This window comes from Lynx rufus, unplaced genomic scaffold (genome assembly GCF_022079265.1).
Source record: "Lynx rufus isolate CCGP_SWC_20201006 ecotype Redwood Valley unplaced genomic scaffold, mLynRuf1.p SCAF_3, whole genome shotgun sequence".
NCBI classification, from domain to species: Eukaryota; Metazoa; Chordata; class Mammalia; order Carnivora; family Felidae; genus Lynx; species Lynx rufus.
In genome coordinates this window covers 105,821,155-105,848,497 of record NW_025814845.1, presented here as the reverse complement: position 1 = coordinate 105,848,497, position 27,343 = coordinate 105,821,155, and the positions used below count along the sequence as shown (strand labels likewise).

Sequence of the window (27,343 nt, the reverse complement as noted above, 5' to 3'; positions counted from 1 at the left end):
TTCCCCGTTAGTATTAAAAAAAAAAAAAAAAAAAGCAGGGGCTTGGGTGGCTCAGTTGGTTGAGCATCCAACTTCCGCTCAGGTCATGAGCTGGTGGTTCATGAGCTCGAGCCTCACATTGGGCTGACTGCTTCAGATCCTCTGTCGCCCTCTCTCTGCCCCTCACCTGCTCACACGTGCTCTCTCTCTCAAAAATAAATAGGCATTTTTTTAAAAAAGCAAAATTCCAATACTCAAATTTTACAATAAGGAGAAAAGTACTAAACTGCTCATTAGACATCCCATTTTTCTATACAATATTCTTTCTTAGTTGGTAAACAAAGGCAAATATACAAAAGTAAAGTTCAAGGGAAGCAGGAAAAGACCTGAGAACAATGAACTCTTCAAATATTTTCTAAAGTACAATGTTTATTAGATGTCTAAGTCGTTTAGTCATTTCTAATTTTCAACCCTATAGCAGAAAAGCTTTCCAAATCACTTTCATTCCATATAATATAGGCCATAACAGTCAGCGCTCCAAATCTGGAACCAGCATACTCCTTGCTATATTAACCTGCCAGTAAGCTACAGAAAGCAAATCAAGAACACACAAAGCCTGCTATAAATTTGGTTATGGAGATGAGGGCTACACAGAACCTCTTAAGTCCAGTTTCAGTTCCAAGAACAATATTAATACTGATTTCTGGGACATTCTAAAACATAAGTCTTCTAAACAGGGCTAACTGGTATCCAATGCCAATGAACAGATAAAGTCCAGAGTAGCAATAAGTCCAATTCACCAAAAGGAGGCATCATCTAGAGGCACATCTGATACTTAAAGACTTTATGTCAGGCTGGATTGACACCAGTGAGTTTCTGCAGAGACAGGACCCATTTTTTGAAGTATGTATAAAGCCAAACTGATACAAATGTTATCTATAGTTTTATAAAGCCAACACAAAAGGAAACATCAAAGTACTTCTACAAAAACACACTTCAACAAAAGTAGTTCTACTACAGCACAGAGGAATGAAAAGTCTTTCCTAGAAATGAGCGCTATTGCTAAAGTGGCACTCAGAGTCTATATACCATATAGTACTTTTATCTATCACTCTAATAGTTAAGCATTTAAACAATGCAATCCTAATTTTTCCTGGATTTTTATCCTCACAAAGTTGATCCATAAATAGGAAGTTTATCTGTTCATTTTGAGGGGTGGCTATCTATTCTAAGCAGTCATCTAAGGAAATATAACTGGTGGATTGTCTCATATCCTTATGTGAAACATTCAGCAAATAATCTAATCTCTTTTCAAACTTAGTTCTTCTTTTCCATGGGCATTAAAGAAAGTAATTAAGATTTTTAAAAGGTTTTTTAAATATTTACTTTGTTTGGGTACACTGTTCCTAAGAAATGATTTTTTCTTTTCTTTCTTTCTTTCTTTTCCCCTATGGTATAATACACAGAGCTTATTTAGATTTCACTTGTTTTACACATAGTCATTCCATGTACTTTTGTGGTCTAAAGTCATCACTTGGAGGTAGCAATGGAAAATAGCAGTGTCAGAAGACCTGGGTTCCTTCACTAGCTATGTGACCTTGAGTAAACCACCTTAACCTATAAAAGGGGACTAGTATCTGGCCTACTATACATACACACATAGCAAATTATTCAATTTATATAAAAATTGATCAACTGTTTTGATATATTTTAAGAGATATAGGAAAAGATTCTTCTTAAAAATATTTTCATAGCAAGGCTGCTGATGAAAAAAGCACAGGCTTTACACTCAGGAGTCCTGTGTTTCTTGGATTCTAGCTCTGTTACTTATTAACGTATGATCCTAGGCAAATTATTCTCCATGCTTTCAATTTCCTTGTATGCTTGACATAATCCCAACTCAGAGGATTGTTGTAGGGATTAAATGAGGTAATTCAATAATCACTCACTCAACATGTATTTATCTAGCAATCATTCTGTTAGGTGCAATACTAGTTAAAAGTCCCATGTGAAACACACACACACACTGTGCTAGACTACTAGACTTCAGGGTTTGAAAAAAAAAGTCAATGATACATTAAAGCAACATTATGGCAAAAACAAAACAAAACAAAACAAAAAAAACCTAACCTAATTTTTTTTTTTTTTTTCACCTATGTACCTTTTTGGAACCAGTCATAGGAATCTGGTAAGTTTTTGTGAGCTGTTACAGACAAATTTGCAAGACTGAATTCAAGCACAAAAAGTCAAGTCTGGATTCAGAAAATAATTCTGAACTAACAGAAAACACATTTCGAGTCTAGCTGTTCATGTGCCTGACAGGATAAACAGAAGAAGGTCACAAAAAAGACAAAGGTTAGAACTGATGGCATTTACCACACAACATATAACTAATATAGGGCCTGGCACAGGGTAACTGCTTATAAATATTGGTTGAAAGAACTAAATTGAATCCCAATTCTGCCACTTTTACACCAAGTGACTCTGAGTAAGTTATCAACTTGTCTGAACCTTAGTTCTCTGTGAAATATAAATGTGTCTGTTTTATCTATCTCATAGGACAGTTGTTATCAAATGAAATCACATGAGAATGTATTGGCACTAACAAAACAGTAATTATGACATATAATGACTACTGGTACTAATTAGCTCAGAAGCCTACTTGTAAGATGCTAATATGTAAGTACAAGGAAAGAGAGCATCAAAATCTACTGGGGAAAAAACCCCCATATTTTCGAAAAATGTCATCTTTATGATGAAAGGAGCTGGTCACCGCTAAACTGGTGCTGTGCCTTTTCTAACCCGTAGGTTACAGCGGCAGGGTCTGCTGAGTGGCATCGTGCTTGACTGAATCCCCCAGTCGGCGCAGGCAGCAGTAAGATGACGATTTGAGGGTCCCCACCTTCAGAACCACCATCCAGGCCCAAACAAGGCACTACCGGTAAGATGCCTTTGTAGTTAGCAGAGCGAGAAAACAACAGCACCGAGACAATTCCACCCTCCATAGGGGTAAAGGGACCGCCTGCCAGCCTAACTCACCCAGGTCGGCCAGAGCGCGCCCCAAAGCCCCGCCTCGTCCAGCGCCCGCGCCTCTCCGGCCAAGCCCTGCGCCCCCAGTCCCTGCCTCCTGGCACGTACGCAGTGCTGAAGGCTGGGGGAGTGCGGCCTGGACCGGCTACTTACCCAATGGCCGTTCTTAGGGCGCCTGCTGTCCAGCTGGCCGAGCCTCCCGGCACTGTCCTTCCGGGGCTCCCAGGACTTGCCTTCGGTCGGAGCCCCAACTGCAGCGACTGCAACCTCTCCAGGCACTTAGACGCAAGGGGGCGCAGAAAGCGAAGCCTACAGAGAGGGACGAGCCCGGGGCGGGGTAGCCGTTTAGCCACGCCCTTAACCCCTCCCCCGCTGTTCCCCACGAAGTCCTGGGAGGCAACGAGGTACCGATGGACGTAAGAAAGCTAGGACACAGGGCCCCGCCCCTGACCTCTTCCCGCCCTGCCGGGTCCAGACTACGCCGTGACTCCGTCACTGACCTCGGGGCGCTCCACCCACTTCTAGTTGGTGGGCGCGCAAGCGCACTTGCCGGCTTCTTTTGCCAGCTTTGGCCTAGTGAGAAGGGAGGGGAGCAGGAGGTGTCGCGAGAGTTGGCCTCCGCCTCGTAGGTGGTGTAACTATGGCGAGTCCGGGGGTCGACACTGAGCAGGAGCCGCTCTTAGGCGACCGCACACCCGGAAGCAGGTGAGCGGATGTTGGGAGAAAGCCCCCTCATCTTCCTGCGCTATTGGGACTGGCCCCTTTCCTGGCGTCAGCCTTACGGAACCGAAATATGGGTCTCAGGGCGGCGGGAGGCTGCGGCCGGTCTGGTGAGATAGGGCGATGTGCTCCTGCGCCTGAGAAAAGAGGTCCGCGGTGAGCCAGCGGGTTCTGGTGAAGCTGTCAGAGAAACTCAAACTGCCTTCATTCCAACAGTGTTGCAGCCTTTAAGTGTCTACATTCTGCATTCCTCTACAGAACTCATCACTTTACACGTCTCCCAGAAGTTCCGAAATGAGGGTTTTAATCGATGCTTGAAGATACCTCTCTTAGGTCGCCCTTTATTATTTCCAGTTATTTTAATCCTAGTTTATGGACAGCAATTTAGAATTGTTACAGTTTGTCTCTTACTACGCAATTAAGAATCTATTTTTGTTTTTAAGAAAATGGAATTAAGTATCATTATGTTTGAAGCCTAATTTATCAAGTAAATTAATGCACAGTTAAGCTGTCAACCACCATGTTAATTTTTGCTCATTTGTCTCTAAAGCACCAAACTTTTATTTTAACCACTTTGTTCGAAACTCTGGACAGTGTATCTCTCTGGTCCCCAGTTTACTAAACGGAATATAGGCATTGCAGATTACCTATATTTTAAATTGAGATCAATACAATTATTATCAATGTTGAAATGTGTCATAATAGAGTGATGTCCTCAGGGCCTATTGAGACATTTTGGACTATTTGCTTCTATATTAGTTTTTTTCTTCTACACTACTTTCTTACACTTTCTTACCAATTTATTCTGCATTTGCTACACTTTTAATGTTTTCTGTTTACTTTTTAGTTTTTCTGCCTATTCTGTTGGTGGCTGACTATTCCCCATAATGTTTTTATTATCTTTTGACAACTTTTGTTTTTGTTTCTGTCAGCAACCTCTCTTCTCCCAACTTTATTTTCAGACTTCTAGTTTGCTGCTATTTTGAAAACCATATCTAAGCTTAATAGAACTATGTGTAGTTAGAATATGGAAGCTATGACTAGGGCTAACGATCTGTCTTATTAGTCAAATGCACGTGTTTCAGTGCATAGATTGCCACATTTGGATTTCTCAAACTTCTGCTTCTTCCAGGTTCTTGGCTATCTTCCAGATAGATTCAGGATCTTTGAGTTAATGGTTAGATGTGGTCTTGCTATACATTCTGTCACTGTGTCCAAATTGCTTTTAAAAAAGGACTTACTTTTGGCTTTGATTATGTCCTTGTGATTGAGGCTCATTAAGGTGCATCTAAATTCAGATGTTCTGTCCATAAACAGTACTTGATTGAGATTCTAGATTTAGCATTTTAAAAATAAGATATTTTGAGAATAATTCAATAAGTATACCATCTTTAAAAATACAGTTGGATTCCCTAGTAAAGTGAACAAATATGTAATGGACAAGCGGTATTCACTTTGAGTAAATTGTAGGAACTTCAGCCTAGTTCACCACCACCTTTTCCTCACTAGGAAGGTTAGTTTTAGTTTATTGGTCTGATGAGTCCTGGGGGGTCTCCACTGACTCTATCTACAATGTTTGAGAGAACAGAGGTTGGCAAACTTTTTCTGTAAAGGTCCTGATGGTAAATATTTTAGGCTTTGCAGAACAAGAGGCAAAATCAAAGATACAGGTACTTAGATAACAAGAAAGAAAACAAATTCTCACCAAAAAAAATTGGTAATGAGATTTATAATAAATGAGTAAAATCTTTTTGTAATACAAAGCAATGAGGAATAGATTTCAGGGGTGGCATTTTGCTTAACAGAGTTAAAAGTTAATGTTTTCTTTAAAAAATTTTTTTTTCTAACGTTTATTTTTGAGAGAAAGAGAGACAGCGTGTGAGTGGGGGAGGGCAGAGAGAGAGGGAAACACAGAATCCGAAGCAGACTCCAGGCTCTGAGCTGTCAGCACAGAACCTGATGCGGGGCTCGAACTCATGAACCGTGAGATCATGACCTGAAATGAAGTTGCACGCTTAACTGACTAAGCCACCCAGGCGCCCCAAAAGTTAATGTTTTCAATTAAGTTGATCACAAGTACTCACAAATATGTTCAAATAGTAACAACTATTCTTAGTTCACTGGTGATCTAGAAACAGGTGATAGGCTGGGTTTGGATTGAGGACTATAGTTTTCTGATCCCTTTCTGAGAATATCCTAAAATGTTACAGGTGCTTAAAATTTTCTTTGCAACTCCAGCCTAATTTCTGTAATACAAATATTGCTATGACTTCTGGTCTTGTACAGCATATCCTTATAGAACATTCTCAATTTATTTCTGTCTTCTAGATTCTGTACGGTAACACCATTACACTATTCTGTCAGTGAGCACACACTTCTTTCTCTTATCTTCTTTGAATATAGGTTCTTTTTTGCTCTTCAGTAGTTCACAGATGCTCTCTCTAATAAATGTGTAATTTTATTTCCCCCCCCGTAAATCTAGAATCATTTTTTGAAAATAAAGTACTGCTATTTATCCAAGGCTCCTTGTATTAAATAATGATCTATTGAACCTAAATTTGGCACTTTATTTCTGTTAACTTTTATCTAATTTATTTTGGTGACCAATTCACTCCAGCATATCATGAATTCTTTCTAGTTTTTAAGTTACAGGCTTAATAAACATATTATCATTTGATGTATTATAGTTTGTAATGAAAATGTTGAGCGGGACAAAACTCTACCATTATAATTTCACTTGAAGGAGAATCTCAAATGGAGAACTAATATCAGATGGCAGCAGTAATAGTCAAAAGGAATCAAAAAGTTAAAGAAATTGCCTTGGAAGTGCAGCATTCATTCTTGTGCCTTTGAAATACAAGACAGAAACCTTAGAAACTCAGTCTTAGCCATGTGACATGGTTGGTTGAATCATCAAAATTAACAAAATACAGTAAAAATTGAAACTTCATTGAAGAACAGCTATACTCTTCAATGTTCCTACTCTCTCTAACAAAGTAGAAAGATATACTTCTTCACTAAAATTATACTTTTTGAATTAAAAAGAAGGAAAAAGTAAATTTCTTTATTTTGAAAAATTTCAAATCCATAGAAAAGTTGAAAAAGCAGTACAATGAACACCTGTATAACCTGTGACTAACCATTAGCCTTGTTCACACTCCTCAAATCTCTATACACATACAGCTCTCTTTGCCAAACTACTGAAAAGTAGGTTGTAGATATCATGACACTTTTATCCCAAGTATTTCAGTGTGTAGCCTGCATCTTCTCAAAATAAAAACATTCTTTTATACAACTGCATCACTGTTATCATAGTTAAAAATATAATACTAATGCAGAATATCATGCAATATACAGTCTAAACTGAAGAATATTCATTTGTTCCAAAACTGTACTTTATAGCTATTGTTTTTTTTTAAATAGGATCCAACTAATGGTCATGCATTATTATAGGTTTTTTATACTCTCTCAACCTATAACTGTTCCCTGATCTTTTCTCTCTATTCTTCCCAACATTGAATCCTTTAACAAGTCTAGGTCAGTGTTCTGTAGAACATCTCACATTCTGGATGTTTGGCCTGTTTCTTCTTTTTTTTAAATCTTTATTTTTTTTTTATTTTATTTTTCTATATATGAAATTTATTGTCAAATTGGTTTCCATACAACACCCAGTGCTCATCCCAACAGGTGCCCTCCTCAATACCCATCACCCACCCTCCCCAAATCTTTATTTTAAATAGGTTTCATGCCCAACTTGGGGCTTGAACCACTGACCCTGAGATCAAAGTCCCATGCTCCACTGACTGAGCCAGCCAGGTGCCCTTGGACTGTTTCTTCTTTTTTTTCTTAATAGGAATATTTTATTTTTTTCTATAATTTATTTATTTTTTATAATTTACATCCAAGTTAGCACATGGTGCTACAATGATTTCAGGAGTAGATTCCTTAAGCCCCTTACCCACTGAACCCATCCCCCCTCCCACAACCCTTCCAGCAACCCTTTGTTTGTTCTCTGTATTTAAGAGTCTCTTATGTTTTGTCCCCCTCTCTGTTTTTATGTTATTTTTGCTTCCCTTCCCTTATGTTCATCTGTTTTATATCTTAAAGTCATCATATGAGTTGAGTCTTATGATATTTATCTTTCTCCAGCTAATTTCACTTAGTATAATACCCTTTAGTTCCATACACATTGCTGCAAATGGCAAGATTTAATTCTTTTTGGTTGCCGAGTAATACTCCATTATATATATATACACCACATCTTCTTTATCCACTCATTCGTTGATGGACATTTGGGCTCTTTCCATACTTTGGCTATTGTTGATAGTGCTGCTGTAAACATTGGGGTGCATGTGTCCCTTCAAAACAGCACACCTGTATGCCATGGATAAGTATCTGGTAGTGCAATTGCTTTGTCGTAGGGTAGTGCTATTTTTAATTTTTTGAAGAACCTCCATACTGTTTTCCAGAGTGGTTGCACCAGTTTGCATTCCCACCAGCAGTGCAAAAGAGATCATCTCTCTCTGCATCCTCACCAACATCTGTTGTTGCCTGGAGTTGTAGCCATTCTGACAGGTGTGAGGTGGTATCTTATTGTGGTTTTGATTTGTATTTCCCTGATGATGAGTGATGTTGAGCATCTTTTTGTGTGTCAGTTGGCCATCTGGATGTCTTCTTTGGAGAAGTGTCTATTCATGCCTTTTGCCCATTTCTTCACCTGATTATTTGTTTTTGGGGTGTTGAGTTTGAGAAGTTCTTTATAGATTTTGGATACTAACCCTTTATCTGATATGTCATTTGCAAATATCTTCTCCCATTCTGTCAGTTGCCTTTTAGTTTAGTTGATTGTTTCCTTCGATGTGCAGAAGATTATTACTTTGATGAGGTCCCAGTAGTTCATTTTTGCTTTTGTTTCCCTTGCCTCTGGACACGTGTTAGATAAGAAGTTGCTGTAGCCGAGGTCAAAGAGGTTTTTGCCTGCTTTCTCCCCTAGGATTTTGACGACTTCCTGTCTTATGTTTAGGTCTTTCATCCATTTTGACTTTATTTTTGTGTAGGGTGTAAGAAAGTGGTCCAGGTTCCTTTTTCTGCATGTCGCTGTCCAGTTTTCCCAGCACCACTTGCTGAAGAGACTGTCTTTATTCCATTGAATATTCTTTCCTGCTTTGTCAAAGATTAGTTGGCCATACGTTTGTGGGTCCATTTCTGGGTTCCCTATTCTGTTCCATTGATCTGAGTGTCTGTTCTTATGCCAGTACCATACTGTCTTGATGATTACAACTTTGTAATACATCTTGAAGTCTGGGATTGTGATGCCTCCAGCTTTGGTTTTCTTTTTCAAGATTGCTTTGGCTATTTGGGGTCTTTTCTGGTTCCATACAGATTTTAGGATTGTTTGTTCTAGCTCTGTGAAGAATGCTGGTGTTTATAGGTATTGCCTTAAATATGTAGATTGCTTTGGGTAGTATTGACATAACAGTATTTGTTCTTCCTATCCAGGAGCATGGAATATTTTTCCATTTTTTTGTGTCTTCTTCAGTTTCTTTCATAAGCTTTCTATAGTTTTCAGTGTATAGATTTTTTTTTACCTCTTTGGTTAGATTTATTCCTAGGTGTTTATGGTTTTTGGTGCAGTTGTAAATGGGATCAGTTCCTTGATTTCTCTTTCTGTTGCTTCATTATTGGTGTATAGGAATGCAACCAATTTCTGTATATTGATTTTGTATCCTGAGACTTTGCTGAATTCATGGATCAGTTCTAGCAGTTTTTTGGTGGAGTCTTTTGGACTTTCCATTTAGAGCAACATGTCATCTGTGAAGAGAGAAAATTTGACCTCCTGCTGGCCGATTTGGATGCCTTTTATTTCTTTGTATTGTCTGATTGCTGAGGCTAAGACTTCCAATACTATGTTGAATAACAGTGGTGAGAGTGGACCTCCCTGTCTTGCTCCTGACCTCAGGGGAAATGCTTTCAGTTTTTCCCCATTGAGGATGATATTAGCGTTGGGTCTTTTGTATATGGCTTTTATGACCTCAAGGTATGATCCTTCTATCCCTACTTTCCTGAGGGTTTTTATCAAGAATGATGCTGTTTTTTTGTCAAATGCTTTCTCTGCATTTGTTCAGAGGATCATGTGATTATTGCCCTTTCTTTTATTGATGTGATGTTTCACATTAATTGTTTTGTGGATATTGAACCAGCCCTGCATGTCAGGTAGAAATCTCACTTGGTCATGGTGAATAGTTTTTGTAATGTATTGTTGGATCTGGTTGGCTAGTATCTTGTTGCAGATTTTTGCATCCGTGTTCATCAGGGAAATTGGTCTATGTTCTCCTTTTTAGTGGGGTCTTTGTCTGGTTTTGGAATCAAGTAATGCTGGCTTCATAGAAAGAGTTTGGATGTTTTCCTTCCATTTCTATTTTTTGGAACAACTTCAAGAGAATAGGTGTTAACTCTTCTTTAAATGTTGGTAGATTTCCCCTGGAAAGCCATCTGGCCCTGGACTCTTGTTTTTTGGGAGATTTTTGATTAGTAATTCGATTTCTTTACTGGTTATGGGTCTGTTCAAGTTTTCTATTTCTTCCTATTTCAGTTTTAGTAATTTATGTTTCTAGGAATTTGTCCATTTCTTCCAGATTGCCAATTTTATTGGCGTATAATTGCTTATAATATTCTCTTATTATTGTTTTTATTTCTGCTGTGTTGGTTGTGATCTCTCCTCTTTCATTCTTGATTTTATTTATTTGGGTCCTTTCCTTTTTCTTTTTGATCAAATTGGGTGGGGGTTTGTCAATTTTTTAATTCTTTGAAATAACCATCTGTTCTACTGTTTTTTTGGTTTTGATAGCATTGATTTCTGCTCTGATCCTTATTATTTCCTATCTTCTGCTGGTTTGGGGTTTTATTTGCTGTTCTTTTTCCAGCTCTTTAAGGTGTAAGGTTAAGTTGTCTACCTGTGACCTTTCTTCCTTCTTTGGAAAGGCCTGGATTGCCATATACTTCCCTCTTATGACCGCCTTTGCTGTGTCCCAGAGGTTTTGGGTTGTGGTGTTATCATTTTCATTCACTTCTATGTACTTTTTAATTTCCTCTTTAACTTCTTTTATTTATTTTAAAAAAAATTTTTTTAATGTTTATTTATTTTTTTATTTATTTTTTTTTTTAATTTTTTTTTTTCAACGTTTATTTATTTTTGGGACAGACAGAGACAGAGCATGAACGGGGGAGGGGCAGAGAGAGAGGGAGACACAGAATCGGAAACAGGCTCCAGGCTCTGAGCCATCAGCCCAGAGCCTGACGCGGCCCAGAGCCTGACGCGGCCCAGAGCCTGACGCGGGGCTCGAACTCACGGACCGCGAGATCGTGACCTGGCTGAAGTCGGACGCTTAACCGACTGCGCCACCCAGGCGCCCCATGTTTATTTATTTTTGAGACAGAGAGAGACAGAGCATAAACGGGGGAGGGTCAGAGAGAGAGAAGGAGGCACAGAATCTGAAACAGGCTCCAGGCTCTGAGCCCTCAGCACAGAGCCTGATGTGGGGTTCAAACTCACGGACCTTGAGATCATGACCTGAGCTGAAGTCGGACGCTCAACCGACTGAGCCACCTAGGTGCCCCAATTTCCTCTTTAACTTCTTGGTTAGCCCATTCGTTCTTTAGTATGATGGTCTTTAGTCTCCAAGTATTCGTTATCTTTCCACATTTTTTCTTGTGGTTGATTTTGAGTTTCATAGAGTTGTCTGAAAATATGCACAGTATGATCTTGATCTTTTTGTACTTGTTGAGGGCTGATTTGTGTCCCAGTATGTGATCTATTCTTTAGAACATTCCATGTGCACTGGAGAAGAATGTGTATTCTGCTGCTTTAGGATGAAATGTTCTGAATATATCTGTTAAGTCCATCTGGTCCAGTGTGTCATTCAAAGCCATTGTTTCCTTGTTGATATTTTGATTGGATGATCTGTCCATTGCTGTGAGTGGGGTGTTGAAGTCTCCTACTATTCTGGTAGTACTATCGATGAGTTTCTTTACGTTTGTGATTAATTGATTTATATATTTTGGTGCTTCACATTTGGAGCATAAATGTTTATAATTGTTAGATTTTCTTGGTGGATAGACCCCTTAATTATGATATAATACCTTTCTTCATCTCTTGTTACAGTCTTTATTTTAAAATCTAGATTGTCTGACATAAGTATGGCTACTCTGGCTTTCTTTTGGTGACCACTAGCATGATAGATGGTTCTCCATCCCCTTACTTTCAATCCTTAGGTGTCTTTAGGTCTAAATTGGGTCTCTTATAAACAGTATATAGATGGATCTTGTTTTCTTTCTTTTTTTTTTTTTTTTTTGTTAACGTTTATTTTATTTTTGAGACAGAGAGAGACAGAGCATGAACGGGGGAGGGTCAGAGAGAGAGGGAGACACAGAATCTGAAGCAGGCTCCAGGCTCTGAGCTGTCAGCACAGAGCCCGATGCGGGGCTCAAACTCACGGACCGCGAGATCATGACCTGAGCCAAAGTCGGCCACTCAACCAACTGAGCCACCCAGGCGCCCCTGGATCTTGTTTTCTTATCCATTCTGTTACCCTGTGTCTTTTGATTGGAGCATTTAGTCCATTGACATTTACAGTGAGTACTGAAAGATAAGAATTTATTGCCATTATGTTGCCTGTAGATTTGGAGTTTCTGGTGGTGTTCTCTGGTCCTTTCTAGTCTTTGTTGCTTTTGGTCTTTTTTTTTTTCCCCCATCTTTTCTCCCTTCAGAGAGTCCCCCTTAAAATTTCTTGCAGAGATGGTTTATTGGTCACAAACTCCTTTAAGTTTTGTTTGTCTGGGAAACTTTTTATCCCTACTTCTATTTTGAATGACAGCCTTTCTGGATAAAGAATTCTTGGCTGCATATTTTTCCGATTCAGCACATCAAATATATCCTGCCATTCCTTTCTGGCCAAGTTTCTGTGGATAAGTCTGCTGCAAACCTGATCTGTCTTCCCTTGTAGGTTAAGGACTTTTTTTCCCTTGCTGCTTTCATGATTCTTTCCTTGCCTGAGTATTTTGTGAATTTGACTATGATATGCCTTGTTCATGGTTGGTTTTTGTCAAAACTAATGGGAGTCCTCTGTGCTTCCTGGATTTTGATTTCTGTGTCTTTCCCCAGGTTAGGAACTTTTCCACTATGATTTGTTCACATAACTCTTCTACCCCTTTCTCTCTCTCTTCATCTGAGACCCCTATGATTCTGATGCTGTTCCTTTTTGATGAGTCACTGATTTCTCTAATTCTTAATCATGCTCTTTTGCCTTAGTCTCCTTCTTTTTTTCTGCGTCATTGTTCTCCATAAATTTGTCCTCTGTATTGCTGATTTGCTGCTCTCCCTCATTCCATTCTTGCTGCTGTGGCATCCATTGGAGATTGCAGCTCAATTATAGCACTTTTTATTTCATCCTGACTAGCTTTTATCTATGCAGAAAGGGATTCTAATCTGCAACTCCAGCTAGTATTCTAATTATCGTGATTCTAAATTCTGGTTCAGACATCTTGCTTGTATCTGTGTTAATTAAGTCCCTGGCTGTCATTTCTCCCTGTTCTTTCTTTTGGGGTAAATACCTTCATTTCATCATTTTGAAGGAAGAAAAGGAATTAATAAGGTAAAAAAATTAAAATTAAAAAATTAAAAGCAACACACAAAAATCAAATAAAGGTTGCTAGGTCCTAGGTGTGTTCTGGTCTTGTTGCTAAAAGGAGCTTGATAGATCAGAGAAAAAAGGGAAAGATAAGAAAAGAAAAAAAAAAGGAAAATGTTTGAAAGTTTGAAAAAATGAATACAAGGAAAGAATAAAATGAAATGATGGAAGTAAAAAAATAGAATTTGAAAAATTTACAAAAAAGTAAAAAATATATAGAAAAAAATTAAAAATATTTTTGATAGAAATGGAGAATAAAAATAAATTCTCTTTATATATTCAAGAATAAGAAAAGAAAGGAAAAAAAGTTGAATAGTTGGTTCAGCAAACAGACTGAAGTACGATTGAAATTACATCGGTTTCCCCTAGAAGTCAAACTATGAAGCATTTTATAGTCCATAAACTAAGCAGGTGGAGAGACTTGTGTTGTTTCTGGAGAGTGAGGTTGGTCCAGTTGGGCAGGGCTTGGTGTATCAGCTCCGTTCTCTATTAGATGCCACTGCTTAGTTTACTGGGGTGGATTGCTGTGGCACATGTAGGCGTGAATGTGCTTGCGTGGGAGGTGTGAAAATGGCATCACCCATCTACCCAGCCTCTAGTATCAGAACTCTGTGCTCTCCCCAACCAGCAATTGCACACCCCTCCTTTTTCTCCAGCTTCCATCCACTCCCCCGCTATTACACTGTCCGTGACCAAGCCACCAGGTTGCCTGGTGGCACCTCCCTCCTGAGTTTTATCTCAGATGTGGGTGTGTTTCCCAACCCCTCACTCTGAGGGACTGTGGCTTTGACCAGCTCAGACCTTCTTGGGAAGGGTCTCACTGAGCAATGGCTGGGTGCCGGCCCTACCCCAGGAACGTTCCGGAGACCATGCTGCTGCTGATGCCCAGGGACTGCATCTGGGTGCCAGCCCACCCCAGAAAAAGTTCACGTGGTCATGTAGCAGCAGCATTTCAGGGATTATGGAAAATCACACACATCTGGCACCAGGCTTACCCCTTAACATCCTTGTTCCAGCACCAGCCAATGTGGTTGTTGTCCAGGGTCCACTGGACCTTTGCCTGTGGGGAGGCTGCACAGCCTCTACCAAATGTCCTCCCAGCAAGGGAACTGCCTCTCCCTGTGTGACCTGAGGACCCTGAGGACCTCACCCACTGCTCCTGGGGATTCACCCTTCCTACCAGTGCACCACCACGTATCAAGCTGCAGAGCTTCAGATTCTGGACTCCCCCCGTTTATAGTCTTAATAGAATTTAAATCTTCCCTTTGCTCCTTTCTCCCTTTTTGTTCAGCCCCTTGCATACTTTCTTTTCTCTCCAGCTGCTTTCGGGCAGGGGGGATGCTTTCTGTACTCTCCCCATCTCCGTCCTCTCTCCACAAGCAAAACCAGCTCTGTGCCCTCCACAACTTTCTCCTCCAATTCACCTCTCCGTGTTGAGTACCTGCTGAATTATCTGGTTCAGGTTGTGCAGATTGTTGTGTGAATCCTCAAATCAGTTTTCTAGGTGTGCAGAATGGTTTAGTGTTGATCTGGCTGTATTTCAGGACAAGGGATGCAAAAAAACTTCCATGCTGTTCCACCATCTTGGTCCCTCCCCTGGCCTGTTTTTTTTTTGGTTTTTTTTTTTTAAATAGGTCCTCGTCAAACATTCCTGGCATGGACATCCCACAGGTTATGTTGAGAATATGTCAATATATTAATGTTAGAAGACATCAAATGCTAGGCCATCCCACTATTGGGGATGCCAGGCTTGACCACTTGGTTAAGGGAGTGACTGCTGGGGTGCCTGGGTGGTTCAGTCAGTTAAATGTCCAACTTCGGCTCAGGTCATGATCTCATGGTTCATGAATTTGAACCTCACATTGGGCTCTATGCTGACAGCTTAGAGCCTGTATCAAATTCTGTGCCTCCCTCTCTTCTCCTCCCCCACTTGCATCTGTGTGTGTGTGTGTGTGTGTGTGTGTGTGTGTGTGTGTGTCCCTCTCTCTAAAAATAAAAACAAAAAGAGGGTGAGTGGTATAAAACTTAATTTTCCATTTTGTAATTGGAAAGTAGATAGTGAGGTGATACTTTGAGGCCCTGTGACTATCCTGTCCTCACCAACCTTTCAACCAGTTGTTTTTGTATCCATGAACGACCCTTGCTTTCATCCATTATTACATGGAAACTAGTTATTAAATAGTGATTTTATAATTCTGTCATTCCTTCAGTATTTAATAGCTGTCATTAAAAAAAGGAAGTTTTGACTGAGCTCCAAATCGAGTTGAAGTCTCTCAAATAAACAATTTTATTACATTTTTTTCACAATCAAATTTACTTCTCTGGTTTCCTAACTTAGATAAGATCTGAGCAAAACAGTTATTTGACATTTTCAGGCTTATTTTTTTTTAACGTTTATTTATTTTTGAAGGAGAGAGAGACAGAGTGTGAGTGAGGGAGGGACAGAGAGAGAGGGAGACACAGAATCTGAAGCAGGCTTCAGGCTCCAAGTTGTCAGCACACAGCCTGACATGGGGCTCAAACTCACAAACCGCGAGATCATGACCTGAGCTGAAGTCGGACGTTTAACCGACTGAGCCACCCAGGCGCCCCCAGGCTTATTTTAATGATAGTTCTTATTTATGATGGTCATTTTAATTTTTGATCTCCAGGAAATAATAATGGGTTCATTAAAAGTGTAATACCCAGTGCTGGAAGTAATACCAGAATACAGTGCTGTGGGATTGAATGGTGCATACCTTTTCCTGCTATGTAATCATCTGCATTATGTATTCCAAATTCCAAAATACTGATTTCCAAATACAGATGGTCCCCAACTTATAATGGTTTAACTCAAGATTTTTCAACGATACATTGGTGCGAAAGTGATCACTTTTGGTAGAAACCATGTTTCACGTTTTGAATCTTGATCTTTTCTTGGGCTAGGAATGGTAGAATATTCTTGCAGTGCGAGATAGTGGCAGCGAGCCTCAGCTCCCAATCAGTCATGTGATCACCAGAGTAGCCAGTCTATACACTTCCAACCATTGTACCCATACAAACATTGCATTTCTCATTTTTAGTACAGTATTTTATAAATTACCTGAGATATTCAATACTTTGTAATGAAATACGTTTTTTTTTTGTTTTGTTTTGTTTTTTTAATTTTTTTTTTCAACGTTTATTTATTTTTGGGACAGAGAGAGAGACAGAGCATGAACGGGGGAGGGCCAGAGAGAGAGGGAGACACAGAATGGGAAACAGGCTCCAGGCTCTGAGCCATCAGCCCAGAGCCTGACGCGGGGCTCGAACTCCCGGACCGCGAGATCGTGACCTGGCTGAAGTCGGACGCTTAACCGACTGCGCCACCCAGGCGCCCCGAAATACGTTTTGTGTTAGGTGATTTTGCCCAACCTTAGGCTGATGTTAGTGTTCTGAGCCTGTTTAAGGTAGAATGAGGTATTAAGCTCTGATATTTGGTAGGTTAGATGTATTAAATGCATTTTTAACTTAATCTTTTCCAACTTGCAATAGGTTTGTTGGAAGGTAACCCAACTGTAAGTCAAGGAAGATCTTTATAGGCCTTTGGGATTCTGCTATTTTTCAAGTATGCTGCATTATGGTGAAAGGTCTATTTTTATGGAATGGCATATTCATATATATTGTATCAATAACTAACATACCTGTCACATAGTAGATCTAATTAATGTTATCTTTCTTCTTCATTCACTCTCTACCACTCCCAGTCACAACACATCTGAAAAAAAAAGTTTATTTTTTGAAGACTAAGTTGACAACTCTAAGGTCTATTTTAGAAAATTTCTTTTAAACATAAGAAGGCGGGGCGCCTGGGTGGCGCAGTCGGTTAAGCGTCCGACTTCAGCCAGGTCACGATCTCGCGGTCCGTGAGTTCGAGCCCCGCGTCAGGCTCTGGGCTGATGGCTCGGAGCCTGGAGCCTGTTTCCGATTCTGTGTCTCCCTCTCTCTCTCTGCCCCTCCCCCGTTCATGCTCTGTCTCTCTCTGTCCCAAAAATAAATAAACGTTGAAAAAAAAAATTAAAAAAAAAAAATAAACATAAGAAGGCATTTTGCCTGTTGTGTTTATCTTAATTATTTGAAAACATATTGTTCATATTAAGGTAAATTTGTTAACTCATTCTATATGTGTATGTAAAAATATAATGATACATGTATCACCTAGACCCTTGAAGTAGTGTGTGTGCTTAATATACTTGCCCTTACTCCAGGTCACAGGCTTATATGAGAGATCAACCCAGTCTAGAGGGACCTTGGACTCTCTTTAGTCAACTAACAGAACTTGTCTGGTAACTCATGTTGGAGCAAAGGCAAGTGTTCTAGAGGTCCCAGGACTAGGAATGTCTTAGGTCACATTAAACTTTTCTGGTGTCATTTCTATATTAATTTTGCTGAAAGTACCCTGCCAAAATAGCTTCCTACAGCAAAGTCAATTTACTGTCCTCAAGTAGAACATGTCATAATGATGACAGTAATCATTTTTTAAAATATGTAATAGTTGTATATCCCATCAGTGTGAGATCTAATTGTAGCTAGTTTATTTGATTTATTTTGATAGACTTTATTTTGTCAGTTTGACAAATTCCAACACTCAATTTGTAGCAAGTCAATGATATCAAAATAATTGGTTGACAAAATGTTATGCCTTTTTAAGCTACCTCATGTCTCCCAAGTTTCTGTGTATAATAAAGCACAAGTATAATCCATGGAAATTCTCAGAAATATTGCTTATTCATAGATAATTAGTACAGCAAATATCAATATTAATACATTATAGCTTTGTCATAGCATTTTTATTACTTTAGGAGAGAGAAAATAAAATTGTGCCACAGAAAGATTTGCACATAATGAGATAACATTAAACTACTTTTTTCTTCTTTACACCTAGAGAATGGGATATTATAGAAACTGAAGAGCATTATAAGAGCCGATGGATATCTATTAGGATTCTGTATCTTACTATGTTTTTCAGCAGTGTAGGTAAGTATTAGAAATTATATAGAATTTAAAAATTTCAGATAAAGTATCTTATTTTAATGTCACTTCATTTTTTAAATTATTTTGTATTTTAGTAAAAATCACATAATATAAAATTTCTCATCTTACCCATTTCTAAGATCAGAAGTGTTACATATATCTACATGGTTAAATAACCAATCTTCAGAATGTTTTCATCTTGCAGAACTAAAACTCTTTACCCATTAAACAACTCCTCATTTCCCCCTCCTCCCAGGCCCTGGAAACCACCATACTTTCTGTTTCTTTGTATTTGATGATTCTAGACATTTCATATAAGTGAAATCATACAGTATTTTTCTTTTTGCAAATGGTTGATTTTATTTAGCATAATGTTCTCAAGGTTCATCCATGTTATAGTATGAGTCAGAATTTCCTTTCTTTTGAAGACTAAATAATAGTCTATTGTATATATGGTGGGGAGGCAAATCTTTTCCTCTACTTTCTTAGGTTCTGTAGCTGGTACCTTCAAAATAAAGCAATGGAAGACAGATCAACAAGAAAAAAAGCTTATACATTTATTTGATGTTAGTTATTTTTACATTATACAGACCTATACACTATACATTGTAGAAAAGTGAAAACTCCAAAGAAATGGTTAGAGTTGGGGGCTTATATACTATTTTAACAAAGGGCAGCGATTGTAAAGAAATGACTAAGAAAAGGAGTTCGGGCTTTCTCCAGGAACCCCCTACTGTCCTAATGTATGCCTTACTAGAGGAAAAACAACCTTAGCTTGACAATTCCTAGGCCTCTGTTGTATTATGAATCTTCTTTAACATATGAAAATCCCTTTAGGAACTTCCTCTTGGCTTTATCTTCCCCAACTCCATGATATATAAAAGGTCACCTTTATAACACAGCCCTTTCTGCCCATGGGTCCTGTCCCCGTGCTTTAATAAAATTACCTTATTTGCACCAAAGACATCTCAAGAATTGTTTCTTGGATGTCAGCTTCAAACCCCCACCATTCAAAAACCCTATCAAAGCCACTAACTGAGCTGGGCTCTGCACTATAAGTGCAGAGCCTGCTTGGGATTCTCTCTCCTCTCTGCCCCTCTCCTGCTTGTGTGCTCTCTCTCTTCCTGTCTCAAAATAAATAAATAAACACTAATAATAAAAAAAAAGAAGTAGAATTGCTGAATCACATAACAATTCTATTTATAAGTTTTTGAGGAACTGCTATACTGTTTTCCATAGCTGCTGTACTATTTGTACATTCCCACCAACAGGCAGGGTTCAAATTTTTCCACATCCTTACCAACTTTTATGTTTATTTAATATTAGTCATTCTAATGGGCATGAAGTAGTCTCTCATGGTTTTTTTGGCTTGTATTTCCCTAATAATTAGTAATGTTGGGAATATTTTCTTATGCATATTGGCCATTTGTATATCTTTGGGGAAATATCTATTAAAGTCCTTTGCCCACTTTTTTTTTATTAATTTTTTTTTAATGTTTATTTATTTTTGAAACAGAGAGAGAGAGCATGAACAGGAGAGGGTCAGAGAGAGAGGGAGACACAGAATCCGAAGCAGGCTCCAGGCTCTGAGCTGTTAGCACAGAGCCTGACGCGGGGCTCAAACCCACGAACCGCGAGATCATGACCTGAGTCGAAGTCGGACGCTTAACTGACTGAGCCACCCAGGCACGCCACCTTTGCCCACTTTTTAATTAGGTTTTTGTTGTTCAGTTGTAGAAGTTCTTTATGTACTCTGGATATTAACTCCTTATCAGATAAATGATTTGTGAATATTTTCTACCATTCTCGGACTCTTCTTTCTACTCTACTGATTGTGTCTTTTGATTCACAATAGTTTTTAATTTTGATGTAGTCCAATGTATCTGTTTTTTTTTTCTTTTGCTGCCTGTGAATTCATTTAATTTTTTTTAAGTTTATTTATTTATTTTGAGAGAGAGTGAGCAGGGGAGGGGCAGAGAGAGAGAGGGAGAGAGGGAATCCCAAGCAGGCTCCACACTGTCAGCACAGAGCCCGAAGCAGGGCTCCATCCCATGAGCCTCGACATCGTGACCTGGGCCAAAATCAAGAGTCAGATGCTTAACTGACTAACCCACCACATTGACACAAATAGTAAAGCAAGAATCTTAATCTGTATACCTTGATGTATTTTAATCTATTAACATTATTTCTGAAAATATAGTTACTAAAAAGTAAAACTTCATGAGGAAATTTTAATGTTAAGAACTGTACTTATGTTAAAATGATAAAGAATGAAAATATATAGGAGTTATCAATACTGTGACAATTTTTAAAAAAGTGTTTTAGGGAATCCATTCTTTTTCCAAGCTTAGGTCCTTTAAGTCTATAGGCACAGATTTTACAGGTGGTATCTTTTCCCTGACACAGATTTACTGAAGGCCATTTTACTAAATTTTTAAAACTACTTTTCTTTATCTTTTCTATTTACCCCAGTCACTCTCTCACACTGAGTAAAAATGTGTTTTAAATAAAGCTAAAATGAAAGAAAAGTACAAAATAAAGGATATTTTCAACAATTCTTTGTAATGCAATTTCATTTTGGATTGTGTATCTATTAGGGTGCCTTCTACAAATTTCAGGGGAAAAATGTTGATTCAAATTGGCTTAAACGGTAATTTATTTTTTCTTGTAAGATACCCATAGTAGGACAACTCCAGGTGAAGTTCACTGAGGTTTTGGTTCTGTTTCCCACTACATATTTTGGTTTTCTCCTCTTCTATGCACTGACTTCACTGTAGCAAGGTTGCAGCAGCAGCCCAAGGTGTCACATCCATTCATGATAATTTTTATTGACCAAAAGGGACTTTTTTTTTTAAACTTGCACAGAGATAAGGAGTCCTTTCTTAGAGGTCCTGAAGTAGACTTCCCTTCCCTTTTCACTGGTCAGAACTGGACCCTGTCAATTTCTAAGCCCATCATCAACTAGGATAGTGGGATTATCCTGATTGAATTCTTTAGACTAACTGGATTTACCCTCTGGAATTTGGGTTGGAGACAGTTTCTCTTAAAGTCTGTGGCTTTGTGGAGGAATGATGGATACCTGAATAAAAATGGGATTCTATCAGGAAGGAGGATTCTACCTACACAATGAGTGTTGTGTTGATAGCAACCTCTATAATAGCTTTTAATTTTTTTCATTTAACTTCCATGGGCAGCTGGGTGGCTCAGTCAGTTGGGCATCCGACTCTGGCTCAGGTCACAATCTCAAAGTCAGTAGGTTTGAGCCCCTTTTCTGTCTCTGTGCTGACAGCTTGGAGCCCAGAGACTGCTTCATATTCTGTGTCTTCTCCTCTCTCTGCCCCTCCCCCGCTTGCATGCGCGCACTCTCTCTCTAAAAAATAAATATTAAAAAGTTAAAATAAAATAAAATAAAATAAAATACTTCTAATTTATGGGGCACCTGGGTGGCTCAGTCGGTTAAGTGTCTGACTTTGGCTCAGGTCATGATCCCACAGTTTCTGAGTTTGAGCCTCTCATCGGGCTCTCTGCTGTCAGCACAGAGCCCACTTCAGATTCTCTGTCCCCCTTTCTCTCTACCATCCCCCACTTTTGCACACACTCTCTCAAAAATAAACATTTAAAAAATAAAGTACTTCTAACTTATTTAATAACAACAGAATATTATTCAGCTATAAAAAAGAATGAAATCTTGCCATTTGCAACAACATGGATGGAGCCAGAGTGTATAATGTTAGGCCAAATAAGTTAGTCAGGGGAAGACAGATACTATATGATTTTGCTATATGATACTTGCTCAATTCAAGTATGTAGAATTTAAGAAACAAAATAAATAAGCAAAGGAAAAAAAAAGAGACAAACCAAGAAATAGACTGTTTAATGTTTATTTATTTTTGAGAGAGAGAGAGAGAGGGAGACACAGAATCCCAAGCAGCCTCCAGGCTCTGTCTGAGCTGTTAGTACAGCTAACAGCTGTGCAGGACTCAAACCCACAAACTGGGAGGTCATGACCTGAGCAAAAGTTTGATGCTTAACCGCTTAACCAACTCAGCCACTCAGGCACCCTGACTCTTAACTATAGAGAACAAACTGATGGTTATCACAGGGGAGGGGGAGGTAGGAGAATGGGTGAAATAGGTGATTGGGGATTAAGGAGTGCACTTGTCATGATGAGCACTGGGTAATATATAGAAGTGTTGAATCACTGTATTGTATACCTGAAACTAATGTAGCACTGTATGTTAACTATACAGGAATTGAAATAAAATAAAATATAATAAATAAAATGAAATACTTTTAATTTTTAGTACTCCATTATCTAAAATTAAATAATTTCCATTTTAATGGCAAAAAATAATTATTTTAACTTTAGATTTTAATTAGCAACATTTTACCTGTTTTTAAGTTTCTTGATTGTGAAATTGAGCCTTGATTTCAAATATTAGTTTACTCTTTCAGTCTGCTTTTCATCAAAGTCAATGTCAATTCAAAATACACTAAAATTAAACTAATAATTAAACTATTTTTAATATAAGCTTTCTAAAAAGAATGAAGTACTGATACTGGTACAACATGGATGAAGCTTGAAAACATTATGCTAAGAAAGATGCCAGACACAAAGACCACATGTTGCCTGATTCTATTCATATGAAAATCTATAGAGACAGGTAGATTAGTAGTTGCTTCAGGCTGGTGAGCAATAGGATGGAAAGCAGCAGAATAGTAGCTAAAACGTCCAGAGTTTCTTTGTGATGTGACTAAAATGTTCTAAAATTGACTGTGGTGATGTTGCACGTATCTTTGATTATACTAAAACCTGAGTGCTTTAAATGGGTAGATTGTATAGTATGTGAAGTATATCTTAATAAAAGTGTTTTTTTTTAAATGGCCTTTGTAGAATTTCGATTGAATATGCCTAACATTTAAAATTGACAGATAGGATTGGAGTTTATCATTACAGCTCTTAAGCAATAAAGGGTAGCAGAGATAATGAGTTTTCTTTTAAGGTATAGCCATCTTGAAGCCTCCTGGTTCTTTATAGCCAATTCCTCCTTTATATGATCATTTTCCTTTTCCTATACTTCCCTACTGTCGATTATCTCTGCCAAACAACACACATTAGAAGTCTACCACTTCCTCTTTAACAGAGTAGCTTTTCGTCCACTCAGTTCTGCTTGTAAGAACTTAACAAAGCTTTCAGTAATGTATTTCTGTTTACAGTAAAGACATGTGAATAAGGAGAAACAGGTCCTCTGCTTTTATTACCCCAATTATGACCAGGGACTATAATTACATATGATTTTCAAGTCTTTAATATTTATTTCCCTTCTAATAAATACAATTCCATTGCTTAATAAGTTAAACATTTTGGGGAATAAATTTGTAAATTGAGAGTGATATTTTAAAGCCCATGTTATAGTTTAAAAAATTGTATCTATAAATAGTAATGACATCATTTTAAGTATAAATAACAGGGTTTGCTTCTTTACAGGATTTTCTATTGTGATAATGTCAATATGGCCATATCTCCAAAAGGTTTGTACACTTCAATCTATTATTCTCTTAAGTAGCTATAGTAGTAGTAACTCTTACATAGTTAAGAGTTTTCTTGACAGTCTCTGTGGTAGTCTATTGATTTAATCTTTACTAGCATGACTTGAGATAATAATTCTTCCAGAGAGGCTTATAAGTAAGGTGATCCAGTGCTTCATTGTGCAAACCAGAACACTCTCGAAGTGAAGGGAGCACTATACCAGGAAAACAGAATTATACCTGGATAGTCCTAGACAAATGTAGATGTATGCTCACCTACTTATTAGCCGCTTTCATATCCCACCAATGCCCCCTCCCTGATAAAAAGGAAACTAAATTACTTATAGTCTGAATTCCTGAATGGTACAAATGACATTTCTATGGAATACTTTTGTGCTTTCCCATAGGGTTGTCCGGTTGACATTGTGAAAAGAATAGATAATACATGTATTTCGATGCTGTGGTTACTAGATGGGGAGGAGGGCCTAACAAGAAGATGCAAGTTTAGTAGGTACCCTGGCATCAGTTAATCATCAAGTCCTGCCAACTCTTTAAAAAAAAAAATATTTGACATATAACATAATATAAATATATGTCAATTCTATCTTAAATCTCCAGGAATGAATTTACTAAAAATCAGTATATAAGTTGCAGACGTGATCTATAACAATATTTCAGTTAAGGTTCTTGATGGAGTTCTCTGTACTCTCCAACCTCCTATTCACTCCTGAACCTGCTACAGTCTGATTCACTCCTCTGCTACCATGAAACTGCTCTTATTAAGGTCTCCAATGATTTGATTGCTGACCAAATAGATACTTTTCGGTCCTTTGCGTGACATTTGGGTAGTATTTGACATTGTCGACCTCTCCCTGCTTCTGAAAACCCTCTCTTAGCTTCCGTACATTACTCTGTCCTGGCTTGGCTCTTTAAATATTTGTTATTAAATTCTTTTATGAGTTTTCTTTACCAACTTGTTCCTTATATGTTGGTTTTTCCCAGAGATTGGGCTGTGTGTCTGTGTGTGTGTGTGTGTGTGTGTGTGTGTTGTAGACTAAATCCTAAGCTTTGGCCCATATTAGATCTATAGCCAACAATTTATTAGACGTATCTACTTGAATTAATCTAGGTTCCTGGGGCCTTTATAAATTTTTCTGCATTTTTTTCTGAGATGCTGTCCCTCCCTTCATCTTTCCTTTCCTCTGTCCTTCCCTTCCACCCTTCTTCCCTATTATCTTTATCCCTATTATCTATTATCCCTATTATTAAAAATAATGTGCCTGTGATACAAGAAGCTTATTGACATTTTATACTTAATTTTAGATTTTTTAGTTTTTATGAATTTTTAACTTTTTGAAAATGCTAACTTTTAAAATATCTGATATTATAAAAGGAATAAGGACAAAAATACAAATTTCATTTTTTTTCAACGTTTATTTATTTTTGGGACAGAGAGAGACAGAGCATGAACGGGGGAGGGGCAGAGAGAGAGAGAGACACAGAATCGGAAACAGGCTCCAGGCTCTGAGCCATCAGCCCAGAGCCCGACGCGGGGCTCGAACTCGCGGACCGCGAGATCGTGACCTGGCTGAAGTCGGACGCTTAACCGACTGCGCCACCCAGGCGCCCCCAAATTTCATTTTTTTTACTGAGTTGGTGCCATATTCACATTGCTATTTTGAAAATAAATAAAAATTTATGTAACATGAAATTATTAGCCATGATGTTAAAAATTCTTTCCTTACTGGCAGAATGATTAGAATTATAGCAGAAAATTTAACAATTCTAGAGCAATATTTTCTTTGCCAAAAATATATTTCCATGTATCAAAACTCTTTATTTCTATGATCCCTGTATCTAGTCTGTTTAACCTCAAAATTACCAAAAGAAAGGTATTTACAATAATTAGGTCTACTCAGCACAGTATGTTGAATTTTGAAAAGGTACACTCCTTTCTCCAGATATTTGAAAGCTCTTCAAAGGTAAATTTAGTGAGTACATGAACTTGTAACTAGTTCTTTGGCAATACAAATAAAACAATTTCAATAAAAAACCTTTCTCAGGTTATTTCATAATAATAGTGAAAGCTCACTATGTGCCAGGTACAGTACTAAACGTTTCACTTCTTGATATTCATAGCAACCCTATGAAATGATTATTATCTATCCTGACAGGTGAAGAAACTCACAGTCAGAAAGTTCGGTAGCTTGCTCAAGTCACTCAGCTGGAAGATGGCAGAGCCAAACCTATCTGAAACCAAAATCTGGCTCAACCACAGTGCTGTGTTACTTACTACCTTAAACTGTTTAATTCTTAATTTAAGGCTTCCATCTTTTTCAATAGCATGTTGAAAAATATTACTTAGCTGAAAAGCCATCTGTGACAAAGATAAAAAGCTAGAACACCCCCCCCACCCAAGAAAAAACTCAGAAAACAAAACAAAACAATAAATTATTTGTCTGAAAGGAATTTGGCACCAGTGTAAATCTCTGAAATGTGCTTCTTTCTGACCCTGGCTGATAGACAACCATCAGCCAAGTGATTCCTGAGGTTCTGTTGCCCAGAGGTGGGATAAATATCCAGGAAGATTCATATTCTTAAGACTAGATTTTGAATTGGAAGGATAGGTTATTTTATAGGCCTAGGGAGATAGTGGGAATACTAATGCATGAATTATAATAAAGTATAATAATAGCACTGACATATTAGTAAAAACAAAATTCTAAGAAATACTAGTTTTTATATCCTATAGGTAATATTCATTTAGTGTATATATATATGCTGACATTACCCTAAGCACTATACATTGCTCAAATAATTCTTTTAACAACTCTGTGAAGTTATCCTTATTTGACAGATAAAAAATTGAAGCATGTGATTTTTTACCCCCAGCTACTCAAATACCTGATAAGTAAAATCTGAAACTTCATAATGATGAAACCTGATTTGGAAAAATTGTGTTAACTCATCTTTTGTATCCTTATTGCCTAGCACATTTTTTGTCACACTAAAGGACTCTGTGACTGTTACTTGAATTAATAAGCAATCATCTATAAATAAAAGTTAAGGGGCGCCTGGGTGGCGCAGTCGGTTAAGCGTCCGACTTCAGCCAGGTCACGATCTCGCGGTCCGTGAGTTCGAGCCCCGCGTCAGGCTCTGGGCTGATGGCTCAGAGCCTGGAGCCTGTTTCCGATTCTGTGTCTCCCTCTCTCTCTGCCCCTCCCCCGTTCATGCTCTGTCTCTCTCTGTCCCAAAAATAAATAAACGTTGAAAAAAAAAAAATTAAAAAAAAAAGTTAAAAATGCTTGGAACGCCCATATTCATATCTTAGTTCCCATATCAAAGCATGAAGATTTCCAGAACTTTCACTTTGTCAATATCATTAACATGTTTATAAAGTAATGTTT

At 38.1% G+C, this 27,343-nt stretch overlaps 2 protein-coding genes across 6 annotated transcripts in view; one reads left to right on the top strand and one right to left on the bottom strand.

The window, feature by feature from the left end:
* Positions 1-3,293, bottom strand: part of ABHD18 (abhydrolase domain containing 18) — a 42,461-nt gene extending 39,168 nt beyond the window's left edge. For both annotated transcript variants that reach the window (XM_047091502.1, XM_047091500.1), the window contains exon 1: positions 3,163-3,293. The gene's annotated coding sequence lies outside the window, so the exon portion shown is untranslated. The remainder of the gene's footprint in view (positions 1-3,162) is intronic.
* Positions 3,294-3,595: 302 nt separating this feature from the next.
* Positions 3,596-27,343, top strand: part of MFSD8 (major facilitator superfamily domain containing 8) — a 58,855-nt gene continuing 35,107 nt past the window's right edge. For all 4 annotated transcript variants that reach the window (XR_006964293.1, XM_047091067.1, XM_047091068.1 and 1 more), the window contains exons 1-3: positions 3,596-3,714; positions 18,319-18,410; positions 23,896-23,939. Coding sequence is in view for 3 of the 4 variants with exons in the window: in XM_047091067.1 (XP_046947023.1) it covers positions 3,650-3,714; positions 18,319-18,410; positions 23,896-23,939 (201 nt within the window). In the remaining variant the exon portion in view is untranslated. The remainder of the gene's footprint in view (positions 3,715-18,318; positions 18,411-23,895; positions 23,940-27,343) is intronic.